This window comes from Electrophorus electricus, chromosome 9 (genome assembly GCF_013358815.1).
Source record: "Electrophorus electricus isolate fEleEle1 chromosome 9, fEleEle1.pri, whole genome shotgun sequence".
In the NCBI taxonomy this organism is placed as follows: Eukaryota; Metazoa; Chordata; class Actinopteri; order Gymnotiformes; family Gymnotidae; genus Electrophorus; species Electrophorus electricus.
In genome coordinates, this window is record NC_049543.1 from 15,541,301 (window position 1) to 15,556,300 (window position 15,000).

The 15,000-nt window shown below is 41.0% G+C and overlaps 1 protein-coding gene across 3 annotated transcripts in view; it reads right to left on the reverse strand.

Moving 5' to 3' along the window:
* The window catches only part of spock3 (SPARC (osteonectin), cwcv and kazal like domains proteoglycan 3), a 30,444-nt gene that overhangs the window by 15,226 nt on the left and 218 nt on the right, over positions 1-15,000 (reverse strand). The window contains exons 2-8 of one of the 3 annotated variants that reach the window (XM_035530081.1): positions 14,799-14,921; positions 8,376-8,384; positions 8,136-8,175; positions 3,989-4,097; positions 1,279-1,387; positions 954-1,059; positions 60-173 (exon numbers count right to left, since the gene is read on the reverse strand). In XM_035530081.1, the coding sequence (XP_035385974.1) occupies positions 60-173; positions 954-1,059; positions 1,279-1,387; positions 3,989-4,097; positions 8,136-8,175; positions 8,376-8,384; positions 14,799-14,921 (610 nt within the window). Of the gene's footprint in view, positions 1-59; positions 174-953; positions 1,060-1,278; positions 1,388-3,988; positions 4,098-8,135; positions 8,176-8,375; positions 8,385-14,798; positions 14,928-15,000 lie in introns of those variants that run through there. The other 2 variants (XM_035530080.1, XM_035530082.1) reach the window with 2 other exon arrangements.

Sequence of the window (15,000 nt, forward strand, 5' to 3'; positions counted from 1 at the left end):
TGTGTGTGTGTGTTGATGTGGGTGTGAGACTGTGAGTGTGAGTATAGTAAGGCACTCACTCTTTTCAAGTTTCTGGAACTTGACCCTCTTGTTGAGATTCCCACTCTCAGGCACGTCTCTGAACCGCTCTCTCAGTCTTCTTATGACCTCAGTCATTTCAGCATCACTGCACTCTACACACACACACACACACACACACACACCCTCCCTGGATCACTGTTAAAACCTACTGAAGTACACAGTCTACTCGGCTTAACACACACATAGTAAATTTGAATGACTCAAGGTTTTCCTCAATTTCATCCTTTTCAAAAAAAGCTGTCAAAAACACAATTACTCACATAACAAAGATGTTAATTAACCGTAGATGCAGAAAAAGACTACAGTGAGTCCCAAATAGCACAAGAAATGTAAATAAACAGGATTAACAACTCTGCCTCTACCGGAGAGGTGAGTCTATGTGCCAGTGAGGCTTTTGTTTCATTCTGGCCTCATCTGGCTCACCTGCTCTGAGGCTACCACTCAGGTTCTTGCGAGGATTTATGCTATGACCTCATAGATTACTAGAACATCTTAACGGATGTTCAGTTTGTGCTCTGCAAGTCAGTGAGTGCTGAGAAAAAAAAATAAAAATTATGTTGTCTGTATGGGGAAGAGAGGGGAACACCTGCTAGGCATTTTTAATCTTTCTTTCTTGTTCTCGTCTTTGTCTTACTCTCTCTTATTCTCACACTCAGGATCTGATACAGAAAGTTTAACATGTTGCTAAACAGGTACACATTTTAGGAATGGATAGACTGGACTGAAGGGCCTAAAATAATAATGTTCTCAGTGGCTAACAGCTATTAGAGCTTGGTGTGTGGGAGTGGCAGTGAAAAAAACAGAGACATCCTCAGGAAGAGTATGTGTGTTTGTGTGTGTGTGTGTGTGTGTGTGTGTGTGTGTGTTTATACCATTTTTGTGTGTAGGACTGTATGGATGTGATAGGCAAGGACACTGTCCTGGACATTTCACAGAAATCTGCTTCCCAGAGATACACGCCTGATAGTCCAGTTTACACTAAAGGGTGCGCACACACACAGACACACACACACACACACAGACACACACACACACACACACACACACACACACACACACACAGGAAGGGCTGGATCAGCATAGTACATTGTCATTTAGACATTAATCTTTCAGCTGAATACCTTCAAAGGAAATTTAAGGTCTTACACAAGCCCTTTAATATTACTGCATTTGAATTTTTATGTTAATATGTTTTACCTTGGTAGAGTATGTGTGTCCATCTGTTCCACAGACGGGCGATGGATGCACCACTGGGCATCTATTGCACTTCAGCAGGTCTGCGTTTCTCCCAGCCACACCCTTAAAACTACAGACAGACAGAGCGAGAGAGAGAGAGAGTGTATGTGTGTGTGTTGGGGGGGGGGGTGGTTTAATAATGGGAAATAAGGAACTGCTCTCATCTGCGAGTCTTACCCTCCCTCCCTGCACTTCCAGAGCTCCTGTTTAGTTTGTTCATTTATTTATTTTTAAAATTCGTTTATTTATTGTAATAGGCCACAATGTATGTCATGTATTGTATTGTACTGTTGGCAAAATTGTGTGCCGACAGTCATGCCAGGAAAGTGTCATAAATGAAAAATGAATTGAGAGAGAGAGAGAGAGAGAGAGAGAGAGAGAGAGAGAGACAGAGAGACAGAGACAGAGAGACAGAGACAGAGACAGAGACAGAGACAGAGAGTCGGGGTGACCGCTGTTGAGAGGAAGGAAACATTAATGATACACGTACTGTGAAGAGGCTATTGCGGATTTAAAGCCACAGTGGAGAAAAAAAGGCTCGGATTCACCCGTGTGCTCGTTCACCTCCTTTCTTTTCTTTCACCTGTTCCTTTCTCCTTCCTTTAATCTCCCCCTTCGTCCCAAGACACTGGGTAGCTCAGCTCCTCGTCCATTCTACCTCTGCTCCTCTGCTGCTATTTGATTGTAGCTGAGTGAACCTGGAACGTTTGATCATCAAACGCCCGCTCAAAATGCAATTTCAAGACGACTGTATTATAAACAGAAGGATTTATTTAACGGCCAAGAAGAAAAAAGATCATTATTTACTTGGACTTGATTGACGCGGGGCCATTTTCAGGGATTTCGTTTACTCTTTAAAAAAAAATCTTACCCTCGCTTGGAGGCGCGAGCGCCGCTCTCCTCCCCAAAAGCGCAACGGCGCGCGACGTGCTACGGGATTAGCTAGTAGAGACGCGGTTTCACCGCCTCTCATTTCTCCCTCTCCCTCGTTCCTCCTATGTCATTTCCCTTTCATTTGATCGTTAGCAAGCGCCCGTCTTCGGCGCTGCATTGTTCTCATGCTCAGCACATTTCCCGTTTCCACGTTCATGGCAACAATCGCTGTTGACAACCATAGTTTGGGGAGGAATTGGGCAGCGCGCGCCATTTTCACCTCAAGCTCTCTCTCTCTTACACACACACACACACACACACTTGTACATGCACAAACTTAAATGCACAAGTACAGCTGGTACATAATTATTTAAATTTGCACACATCTCCTAATTGTTTAGGAGCAATATTTACCGGTACCAGCAACTGATTTTCTTTGGCGGAGCAATTCGCTTGGGCTGGGAGAAACTGGCAAAGCGGAGCCAGAGGACTGTGGGTTTGATCCAGACTGTTATGAGTCTGAACGTACAACTGTGCCCTCGAGCAAATCGTCGGGGACCACAGAGGGCATACGACACTTGGCATTCAAACACAAGTCTTGGCCCTCCAACTAAAGCTGGGGTTTTATAAGCTGTCAGAGGATACACAAGTGGCATACGTTTGTTTTGCTAGAATTTTGCTGCGGTTTTCTTGGTTAAAATCTTAAAATAAATAGCTGGCAGTTTTCTCCAGAAATTAGGCATACTGACGCTTGGACACGTTTTTTTTTAGGAGCGACGATGTCGTAGACGCAACTCAAATATTACGTACATACGCACAGATGCGCGGCTTTCACGCTACATAAGTAACTCAAATTGGATCAAATATAACGTTTCTGCACGTCTTGATTGGCTTGTCAACCCCCCTCCCCCCCCAATCATCGACACGTTTCGCTTTAGACAAGTATGCATCTGAAAACATTCTGCAAATGCAATCAATGAAATGCATCTTGCAATTATTTGAATCATACATCGCACTCTTCCTTTGAACCAAACTTGCGCATACATGCAGATGATCATGCGCCGCTCCTCTATCAAGGAACGACATTCAAGACCAAATCTGTAATCGCGTACCCAACGGGCAATCAAGGTCATGCCCGAGCCAGATCGGTGCCAATACAACGCGGTAAACGGTGCATATTATCTGCTAGTCTCGACCCTGACGTGATGAAATCTGATCCGCTGTTCGATCCCTGACAAGGTCATTAAAGGTGCGATTCGCAGAAACTCATACAACCAATAGCTTACTTTTGGAGTCCACCACTGTCAATAGAACGTAGGGATAACAGAACAAACAAGCTCTTTGAGTGCAAATATGTAGGACTTGTCAAACAGGTCTTGGAAGAGACCGTTGTAATAAAATACATAAACACATTAATAGATAAAAATAATATACATAAAATACATTAAAAGATCAACGTAATAGGCATAAGCATGCAGATTTTATGGGAAAACATTTATGGAAAACTTTAGAAACACTTTAGATCTTGTTTAACGTTTTTTAATGACTTAATGTTGCAAATAATACTTTCAAATAAAAATACTAAAAAGAACCTTGAAAGATCCTGTCAGGAATTACTTTAGCTGAAATGAAAGATTTTACAAACACAGAAAGTGTTCAGTGAGTAGCACAAAATTATAACCTTTTGTGTTAGTACTCAGAGCTAATCCTGCTGCTTATCCTCTTCTACACCCATCCATGGCCCTCAGTATGGGTAGAGTGGTAAATGAAAGTACGGCTGAGTACAGACGGGCCTTACCTCACCCCACTCTGGCTGACACACGTGGGGGTTCTGTAGTCCTCGGCCACACAGCGCTTGTTTCGACTGCATTTTACCTTTAGGCATGGGTCTTTGGCAGGATCCAGTGCTAAAGTACCACACACACACACACACACACACACACACACACACACACACACACACACACACACACACACACACACATGCTGACATGAAAGATCAAAGTGTGGCTATAATTTTTGCTTAGACATGGAACTTTAATGACCTCTTTAAGCTCTGGGCTTATCTATTTTATTTTTTCCCATTTATGTCAATGCAATTACAAAGTTATTATAGGAAGTAGCCAGATACGCCACATGTTCTTATTTTCATGAGAGTCTTGGTTGATCAGATATGTCATCATTTGAGATGACAGATGCTAATAGAAATTTGACATGTTCATGAATAAATATTTTCATGATCAGAATTTTACCAAGTGCCAGTTTTTATTATTATTATTATATGTACAAATATCACAGCTGAAAAGTTGAAAATCTAAGAATTTTGATGATAGTTTATTATATGGCTTTTTAATAAGACCAAATATATGATTAGCATAAGGTAGAAATATGTTCACTGATTTTTCTCTACTCTAGGATCTGTGGAGACCACTAACACGTTGACAGCCACAGCAAGCCAAACCTTAGAGATTTTTGTTCAGCGCCAATATGGCCAGTATCCCAGCTAATAAACATAGGTATTCTCCCACGCTCTCTGGCTACGATGTGCATCTCTCACGTTTCCGTGAGAGCGTGCGCCGGAGAGGGCTTTGGAGCGCCTGAATCCACCTGTGAACCCTTAATGAAACCTTTACATTTGCAAAGCTGCTTCGTGACGAACTTCGTGTGTTGTAAAGCTCTGTATAAATGCATTTTTTGTGCCTCTTTAATGGCTAATGTTTGCTGATCAAATAATATTTGATTTGAAACATACAACCATTTTAGAGACACTGGAAGTAAATAACAATAGTGAAAAAGAAGCGAAGTGTACGTTTTGTGGTAAACTGATGAACCCGTTTTTAAAAACCTTTTTATGAATCAATGATAGTGATGACATAAAATTTACTCAGAGACACAAAAATAAAGTCCCATCTCAAAGTAATCCCCATAGGTTATGTGTACTGAGCAAAGAAAATGAGATATAATAGCAGAATATAATGTGTGTTTTGATGTAGCACTTATTATGTTTTTAAAGACTGGATTACCTGTAGATACTTCTTCAAACCATGATGACTATTATATTTTTACAAACCGCATGTTCTTCTGATTATAAGAATGTGTGTATTATACTGACGCAAGAAGGTTTTCTTGAGTTATTAAACTGTAATTGAGGTTGTAATTTTGCCTGCAAAATACGAGCTTTGAGTATGAGTTAAATGAGTAAGAGTTAAATGCTAAAGAAGGTTTTTTTTACTGTTTAGATGAATGACTCTAGAAGAAACAAAAAAATAAGCCTTTATTTCTGTGAGTGTGTGCATGTTTATGTGTGTGTGCTGAGTTTTTAGACTAATGCAAATGTTTAGGGAACTGTTGAAACCAATAATTTATGTGGAACCAATAGCACAGCTGAGTGGACTTGTTCTTTAACAAGTTAATGCAAGCTCTGTGCTGTGTGTAGTGGCACAGGAATTGTAATACTATTAACTCTATGGCTGTAACACACAACACACAAACACACACACACACATACAGAGAAGCACTTACCCACACCCATGAGGACGTGTCCAAACACACACACACACACACACGCACACACACACATACACACACACACACACATCCACACACGCAAACACTTTCTACACAGTGTATGACAGCTATACACTCTTCTTCTATTCATCATGTTTCTACACAGACACAGTTAAGCACATTTATACACACACACACACACACAGACACACACATACACCCATACACACAAAGCTTGGTCTCTGACCTCATAGCGTAAGAGCCTTAGTAAAATCCCACAGACTCTAGCAGCTTAGCCAAACCTCCAATTCCTTTGTGTGTGTGTGTGTGTGTGTGAGTGTGTGTGTGTGTGTGCATGCATGTACGCATACATGCATGTTTGTAACAGTGCACACATCTGAGTGTGACTGATATCTTAGCTCATGTGTTGTCACAGACAGGCAGGCTCTAATAACGACGGAGAGACCACAAATGAAGTCACTCACTCCACCCTGAGCCAAGCTGAGTTTCAGAGCTGCCCTAAACTCTGATCAGTTTGGAGGAGTAGAATGCTTGCATTCAGAGACTAGGTCTTAAACTCTTTCAAATTTAGCATAATGTTTTATTTGTTGCAGAAAAAATGCACAAGCAAGAAAATTGCAGAATAGAAGGATGAATTACAGCTAGGGGTATCAGTAAGTTCATGCTAGCAGCGTTTGTTTGTAGGGTCAATGCGGTAGCTAATGATTTTCAATCTAGCAGGGTTTAATGACTGTCTGATGCTCTGATCACAGTGTTAGCATTTTTTTTTTAGCATTTTCAGTCACAAGGCTCGTGATAAAAGACTCAGCTGACGTCACACAAAACAAAGACAAAATGTCCTGGGACACACACACACACACACACACACACACACACACACACACACACACACACACACACACACACACACATATATATATATATAGAGAGAGAGAGAGAGAGAGAGAGAGAGAGCGCGAGAGAGAGATAGTAAATGAAGAACATTCCAGGTGAGTAACTGCAGTCTAGCAAGAGATGTAGAGATATTCAAAATTGTAGTAAGTACATTATAGTATAATACAGCTGGTATAGTATACTGAAGTATACAAATTTCTCATATTTGTGAGTAGTATTATTTGTCACAAAAGGATCGATTGTAATCACCCGTTCCTCCTCATGCAATACTGTGGGAGTTGTCTACTGTATTACTTTCAAGAGACATAGTCAGCTTTACACTGGTGAAACTAATAGAAGGCTTGCTGATTTGTTGCTGGTTTGTTGTACAGCTTCGGACCATCAGAATAAAGCATTTGTCATTTCCAGTGGCATGGCATTAATGATGTATCCTTTCACATTGCAAGTTGTTATTATGGCAGCACTTAAGTTAAATTCAAAGATCTACACTCTTGGAACTTTAAAACCCCATGGAATGATTAAAGTTATGATTTAAACATCTACTCCAAATTCAGAAGCACTTTTCTTACACAGCTGATAAAAGACTGTCGTCTGAAACGTCCTGTTTCTCTGGAAACTTTGTTTACTTCACTAAACTTGAGAGATCTTGAGAGATTAAACGCAAATATACATATATATATATATATGAAGTGTTTGTGTGTGTGCAGTGTATATATTTATACACATGCAACACCACACACAGCACAGCCCAATCTGAATCATGAAATCACTACACTTCAGCTTTGCCCTTCCAAAAGTCTCACTGGCAAAATCATTTTAAATTTAGACAGTTGTGCACACTTGAATAGCAATCTAACACACACATCCTTTTTACCACAGAGCATGCTTTAACATACACAGCCCAGCGCCACGCGTTGCTTCAGAAAAGCTCTTAGAAGTCGAAGCCCAAACAAAGCAAGATAGATGTGAATACTGGATGAATCAATATGTAGTCAAATTAGCTGTAGTCGAATTAGCTGCTTCTTAATTTATGCACATTTATCCAGATTAATGTCCATCTCTGTTGGAAAGGGATTAGACCTATAATAGTGTCATAACAGCATCTGGGGAATGACGGCATCTGGGGGAATACTGCAGTGGGTGCTAACATAAGGAGTGTCTTCTAAAATTATGCAAATTTACTAAAAGGTATGCTGAACTTGAACTGAGGTTGAGCTGCTAAACAAAATTTTAAAAAGTTGTACCACTGGTAAATTAATCTTTTAACCACTTGACACTAAGACTAATAGAACCTATTTTGTTGCCATTACCCAATTATTAAAATATGCACCGTACTTTTACTTTAATGGTTAATTTGCTTAAACTGAGATTGCTTTTCAAAACATTTCTCTTACGTATGTATGTATATGAGTTATGGTTTAATAATCCTAATAACCTTATATGATATATGCTATATATACCTTATATGATATATGCAATATGCTAACTGAAACATAGCATATTAACTTCCAGTCTAAACATACCTTGATCAAATGGCTTTCCAGGGTTCCATGAGCCAGGCTCCTGCAACACATATTAATAAGATTGATTACAACTACAACACTACAACAATAAATCTATAATAGTTAGTTTATTAGTTAAGATTAGTTAAGAATAGTTTATTAGTTAAGATTTGTTTGTACACTAAGTAACGAAGTTAGTTCCTAGACCTTTTGTAGTGTATTTAATTAAAAGAATAAAATAGCAGTTGTGTTAGTACAAACCTCAACTTCCTGAATGCAGATGAAGCAACAGAGAGAAGCAAACAAATAACACCATTAGGGAGAGACACACACACACACACACACAAACTGTACAACCTGTATGAAAGTGCACCACATGCTCCTGTGCTCGTCAGTGCGTGGTACCATTCTGACAGTACTGTATCTGATTTGCTGTCAGGTTCGTTAATTGGTTTCCGCTTGAACACACTCCTAATTAACTCAGGCAGTTGTTAGTCCTATCTGTCGTCAGTGGCGCCCAAAAGACCGACATTTCTGATAGCTCCATATGGCATTACATCTATACATGCTGTGCACACACACACACACACACACACACACACACACACACACACACACACACACAAGCATATTACTCTGAATGGCTGATTGGTCAGTTTACTACCTGTCTTCTTCTATTTCCCTGTCATCCTGTTTCACCTTCTGTGTGTGTGTGTGTGTGTGTGTGTGTGTATGATGGTATGTGTTTATGTGCGTGCTAGTCTTTAGTGTAGGGACAAAACAACATGAAATGTATTACAATCTCTGTCTAGATCCATCTAGTACCTCTCTGGCCTTGCATAAACTTAGCCACCCCAGTGCTGGGCACAGGACAGCTTGCCAATAACAGTGCCCGCATCTCAAACCAAAGGGCACCGCCCTGCTTCGTCGAGTCATGTCTTAAAAGCATTTGACATGTGCATCGCTCTGTCCTATGGGACAGATTTCCTGCACCCGGCCCTGATCCAGATGCATGGAACCGGTTTCATGGTGGTTGGACTGGTAATGGTAGATGGCGAATCCAAAAGGTCTGAACGATATAGTTGGCACTGGGAAGAAGTTAATGAATTGTGATGTCCGGTGACATCACTGCTTTAGGTTCCTCTAGCAGCCTCTCATTTCTTTCCAAGATGATTTCAGTGAACTTTAGAACTCATGTATGGGCCTCAAATTAGTATCAAATGTGAATAAAACCAAATACATACTGTTTTCTTTGGCTTTGGATACTGGCTGTAATGGTCTTTCAATGCATAGTTTGCATAGAACTCTTTTTGAGAGAGGTCGGTTATCCTGCAAACATATTGATTGTCTGGACCAGTGTTGTGTGGACCAATGGCAGACCTTTCCTGAAAACACCCGATGACAGTAACTAAGAAACGTCTCTGCAGGGCCAGCATATGCTTGGTTTTGGCCAGTCTGAAGTGTAATGGTTCAGTCAAAGTATTTGTACAGGATTACAGAGACACGCCAGTGTTACTGATGGTATGTTTGGATTCGGTGTGTTGCAGCGCATTATCAGTCATCTCCGCTTATCTGTGCACATCACAGTGATGACTGTTACAGGGCATGCTGGACATCTCTATACTTACAGAGGCGCTACGCTACTCGCGACTCACTTCTCAGGGACTTATTACAAAGGACTCTGCCTTACGTCATAGCGAAAGTAAATAATGTGGCCTCTCTCAGTCGACTGAGTGATAATGACTTGTTGGAATCTCTGCTGGTTTCACTGGCTTTAGGCAGTTAGCGGGGAGTCCCCGTATCGGAGGGACGAGGTCCAGGAAACTGTGGAGGTACAGGACAAATCACTCCTGGATTATATTGAGGGTCAGCTGTTGTCAGAGTGCATATGTTTTCCATAAATTGGTTTAGAGTTTTCCTATTGTTGTTATACATGCTGGTTTTACATGTTAAAGTTTTGGTTTAGAAGTCTCGGTTTAAGTGTTTCTATTCAAGGTTTGTATTTAGTTAGTTTTAGGTTTGTGTTGAAGGCTTTAAATGTTGATTTGAGTGTGTTGTGTTTATTGTGCTGCATTATGAAACAGTGTGCCACTGCACATTACACACAATTCTCCCAAAGAGTTTCTGCAGAAATAACCTCTTTTAAAAAATGAGATTCCAAAATAAGTATCTTCTGCAAGACAGAATTGCTTCCCCTATATTTAGAAACCTTAATAAAAGGAAATGATATCCGTACTCTAATTGCGGTGAACTGATAAACATATTCTAATGGGAAAAAGGCAAACAAACGTTCAAAATAAAGGCAGGAACAAAGCTAAACGAACAAACAAAAAAACCCAAAGGCGAAATAGCTCCTTGTGCAGCGTGGCGCATTAGTGTATGTCCGTGTGAGGCCTGCTCGCCAGGAGCAGGAACTTCAGTCGCCAGTCGCGCGTCAGCTTCTCTCTCCTGCTGAGCCCGAAGTGCGCCCGGAGTTCGATACTGGCACATATGCGCTGTAACAGCAAAAGTTCCAGACTCCGTGAGGCATTGGCAGCCTCTCATAAGAAACACATGCTCTACCTCCTGTGTGCGTTCTTTCGTTCTGTTTCGACACAAGACTTCGATTAAGAGGCAGAGAACCTGGTATCCCTGAATATAGCAACTTTAGCGCAGAAAATAAACCCCGAATTATTAGAATCTATTTTGAGCAGTTTCTATCCGCCAACTCGACATAATACGTTTGTTTTTATAAAGGGAAGCTGGCTTTTTCTAGAAATGAAATAAATAGCACATGTAGGCTTACAGAATGAAATAATGCAGCACCATAAGAGGAATATGGTACCTCAGTGGTTAAGATACCTGGATTGTAATAGGAAGGTTGCTGGTTCAAGCCCTCCACTGCCAAGTTAACACTACTGGGCCCCTGAGCAAGGCCCTTAACCCACAATTGCTCAAGTTGTACTCAGTCACAATTGTAAGTCACTTTGGATAAAAGCATCAGGTAAATATTCTATGGCTGTTCCTTTAGACTCTTCTACTGAATGAAATAGTGCAGTGAATGGGGCTGTTCCTTTTGACTCTTAGTACTGAATGATGTTTATAGGGCATTGTCACAGAAGAGCTCTAACGGCCCTTTTCCTAATGTACTTGGTGTGCTGAAGGATGAAGCGTGGGCTAAGTCAAGCTCGCCTGGGGCAGGGGAAGCACGCAATGGCTGGCTGACAGTCTCAAAACGTTGCCTCCCTGCTACCGTGCTTCTCCTCCTGACTATAAACACACTGAACAATAACCTTGAAATGTACTCACTGTAGGGGTGTGTGTGTGTGCGAGAGAGAGACAGAGAGAGATGAAAGGATGACTTCCTTTGTCCTGTCCTGGATTGCACACAGGACTCTATGTCCTAACAGAGGAGAGCTCATGCACGTTATTACCACCTGTAAATCAGTGTAAATTATGCTCCTTGTAATCATTGAATATGATCATTTTTGTACTGTATGTGCAAGCAAATATAAGGATGACATGAGCAGACTTTTACAAGGCACGCAGTGAATGAAAAATCACCAGAGAGATTAATAGGACCCATTTAATCTACTTACATACAAAACATTCACACGCCGTGTTATTGAGAGGGACCTTTAAGAGCCTGTATACAAGCTGAAGCAAATAATCATCACATGGTCAAACACAAAGACACAGTGCTCTGCTTCTGTGTGTGTGTGTGTGTGTGTGTGTGTGTGTGTGTGTGTGTGTGTGTGTGTGTGCTCTTGCATTTTTTAAGTCTTTAGACCAGCCGGCAGGACAGACAGGAGGTTGAGTTCTCAGATAGAAAGTGCCGGAAGTGTCTGACCTTCCTCACGTTATTCATTTTTTTATGACACACACATGCACACTCATACACATATTTTCTATTTCTTTTTTCAACAAGCATAGAAATACAAACAAAATGCTGATAATTTAATCATCATAATTCGGATTGGGGATAGATGACTCTTTCTTAGATCTGAGTGATGCAATCAATGTCTGATAGAGAATGCAGATCTTTAAGAGCCCTTTGGTGTTATTTTAGAAGAATATCAAAAGATTTCCTTATTACCATTAATTAATTCTGAAATTCCAAAATAATGTGAAGTCAAAATAAAGAGTAAGTTTAAAATCCCCATACATTTTCATTTTGGCAAAACCTTACCCTTGTTAGTTGACATTATGATAAAGACACTTTATCATGCTCTTTAATGTTGCCATTTATCATTTTTTAGTTAAATAAAGGAGATGAAATGCTAAGGTTAAATTTATGAACTGTCTCTCTTTCTCTTTCACTGTATCTCTCTCTCTCTCTCTCTCTCTCTCTCTCCCCTACTAGAGCAGCACCCTGAGCAGAAGTTGCCAGTCTGTGTTTCATATCCATTAGAATCATAAAAAGACCACATGGAAAAAAATGTGTGGAGGAGGATGTCCCAAAAGGAGGAAGAAAGAAGGAGAGCAAGATAGAGAGAGAGAGAGAGAGAGAGAGAGAGAGAGAGAGAGAAGGAGGAACAGAGGGCTTGCGTTCCTTTGTTGGACATGATACTGAGACTGGGGAAATGTGTTCTTAAATATACTGATAACATATAGAAAATATATTAATAAAATTCAGATAATATATAGAAAAAATATAAATTATATGTAGATTATATATAGATTATTTGATCACAACCCATGTTATTTCAATCCATGGCTATTCAGGTGGAATATCACTTTATTCAGTTTCCAATTCTGAAATCAGTTTCTGAATGACACTTTAATTCATGCCATAGTTTGAGATGTAAGAGTGTGTGTGTGTGTGCGTGCGTGCGTGTGTTTTTACATTCTCACACCGCCATTTACATGCAATTACTCACAAACACCAACCGTTCAAATGTACACAGAGACAGAATAACAAGCTATCCAATGCATGTGTGAGGGTCGGTCTCAGATCTGAGGACATGGATGCTAGCAGCCCTCATACAGAATCCTGGGCAGCGCAACGTGGGCATGACCTTGTTCAGGGGGGAGGGGCAGAATCTCCAAGGTGATTTCAGGCTCATGGAACAAGTGGCTTTGCTCACAAAGTGTCAGCTGATTTGCCAGGAGCATGGTTCTCAGGAGCTCTGCACTCTGAGATTAGGGTGTGAGCGACATGGCATATCATGACCGAACGTTCGTCTGAAAGCTTTTTTACACACACACACACACACACACACACACACACACACACACACACAAATGTATCCTCGTTCCCTTTCTTATGCCAAACTGAAATACATTAAAAACCTTAAAGCATGGCCGCAGATTTAAATGTGCTTTAAGATAATTGTCGGGTCAACTGCATTAATTTACTCAGTTTTCCCTCATTAAGTTGAGCACCTCATTAATTCATGTTTAATGAGATGCTGATCTGCATAAATCCCGCTCTGTTTGCTGATTGGCTGCATGAAGAAGTATGCATACATGGCACCAAGTGGCTCCAAGGGTAGGTCATGGTGAATATCATTACTGAGATGTACTCTTCTATAGAACTTCTTTGGCACAGCATACACTCTCTTAGAGAGTGAGAGAGAGAGAGAGAGAGAGAGAGAGAGAGAGAGAGAGAGAGAGAGAGAGAGAGAGAGAGAGAGAGAGAGAGAGAGGGAGGACTCTTGGTCTGATTCCATTATGAAACCAGCAAGATAGTGCTGGCTGGCTCAACTTTGTCTAAAAATGCCATAACACAGTGCCTATGTGACAGGCCTTAAGTATAGACCTTACACAGATAACACTACAAAACATACCAGTGAAAGTGTAAGTACTCTGGTGCAGTGTACAGGACCAGGATCCAGGGGCAAGACACATCATTCATTTATAAAAGTATGAATAATACAGCGATTACCGGGAACATAAATTTTTGAAAGCACATAAATATTGTACATTCATCTGCTATCAGGCATGGGTATTTGATAAAGTTCCTATTATGTTAGAAATTACAAAGCCTTTTTTGGGGGGGACGCAAAAGGATTTGTTTGAGAGTCCCCACTGAAGGTGCAACAGTGCATTTAAGACAAGGAAAAACTGGCCCATGGAGTAAGAACAAAGAATATAGATCTTTAGTGCTTCTATTATCTTAAAGAATGACAGTATTTTTTAGACAGTACAGACACTACTGTACCTCTGCGACTACCTCAGGAAAACAAAAACATTCACACGATTCCTTCTGAAAAAAAATTGCCCTGGTTTTTTTATCGTAATAATTGAAATATTCTTATTTATTCTTTTTTACGCTAACAGCTGCAGCCCTGCAGTGGTCGTATCTATCTAAAAAACTAAAACAAACAAACAAACAAACATTAGCGGTCCCTCGCCTGGTAACAAGGGTCATGCATGGCCCGAACTGCACTTAACGGCGAGCGCGTGAATGACGCACTCTATACGGGCAGTCGGTAATTGATTGGCCGTGTGTCGACGCATTCGCTATTGTAAAAGCCCTGACTGATCGTTCGCTGGGGCGACAGAGCGTAATTGCGGGAAAATAATAAGGCTACTTACTCGCGTGGCTCTTCCTTGAAGGTTGTGGTTTATAAGAGCATGACACAGGCAGTAAACACACACACGCACGCACGCGCACACACACGCGTATTCGCGCACAAACAGTCCCAAAAGCGCCATGCAACTGAGGCACGAAACCGTTAAAGCCATTGCAATTCTACTCACATCACGAAATTTGTCCCATCGCCCCGTCAACCATTTGTCGTCCAGAAAATTGCCGTTGTCGTTGCGAGCCGACGCTCCGGTGATCACAACCGCACAAACACACGCCAGTACGACGCCTAGCATCTGCATCGGGTAGAGAACACACACGGAGCGGCCGTCATCAGTGGCCAGTGCCGCCATGCATCGCCAAAAAGCAGCGACA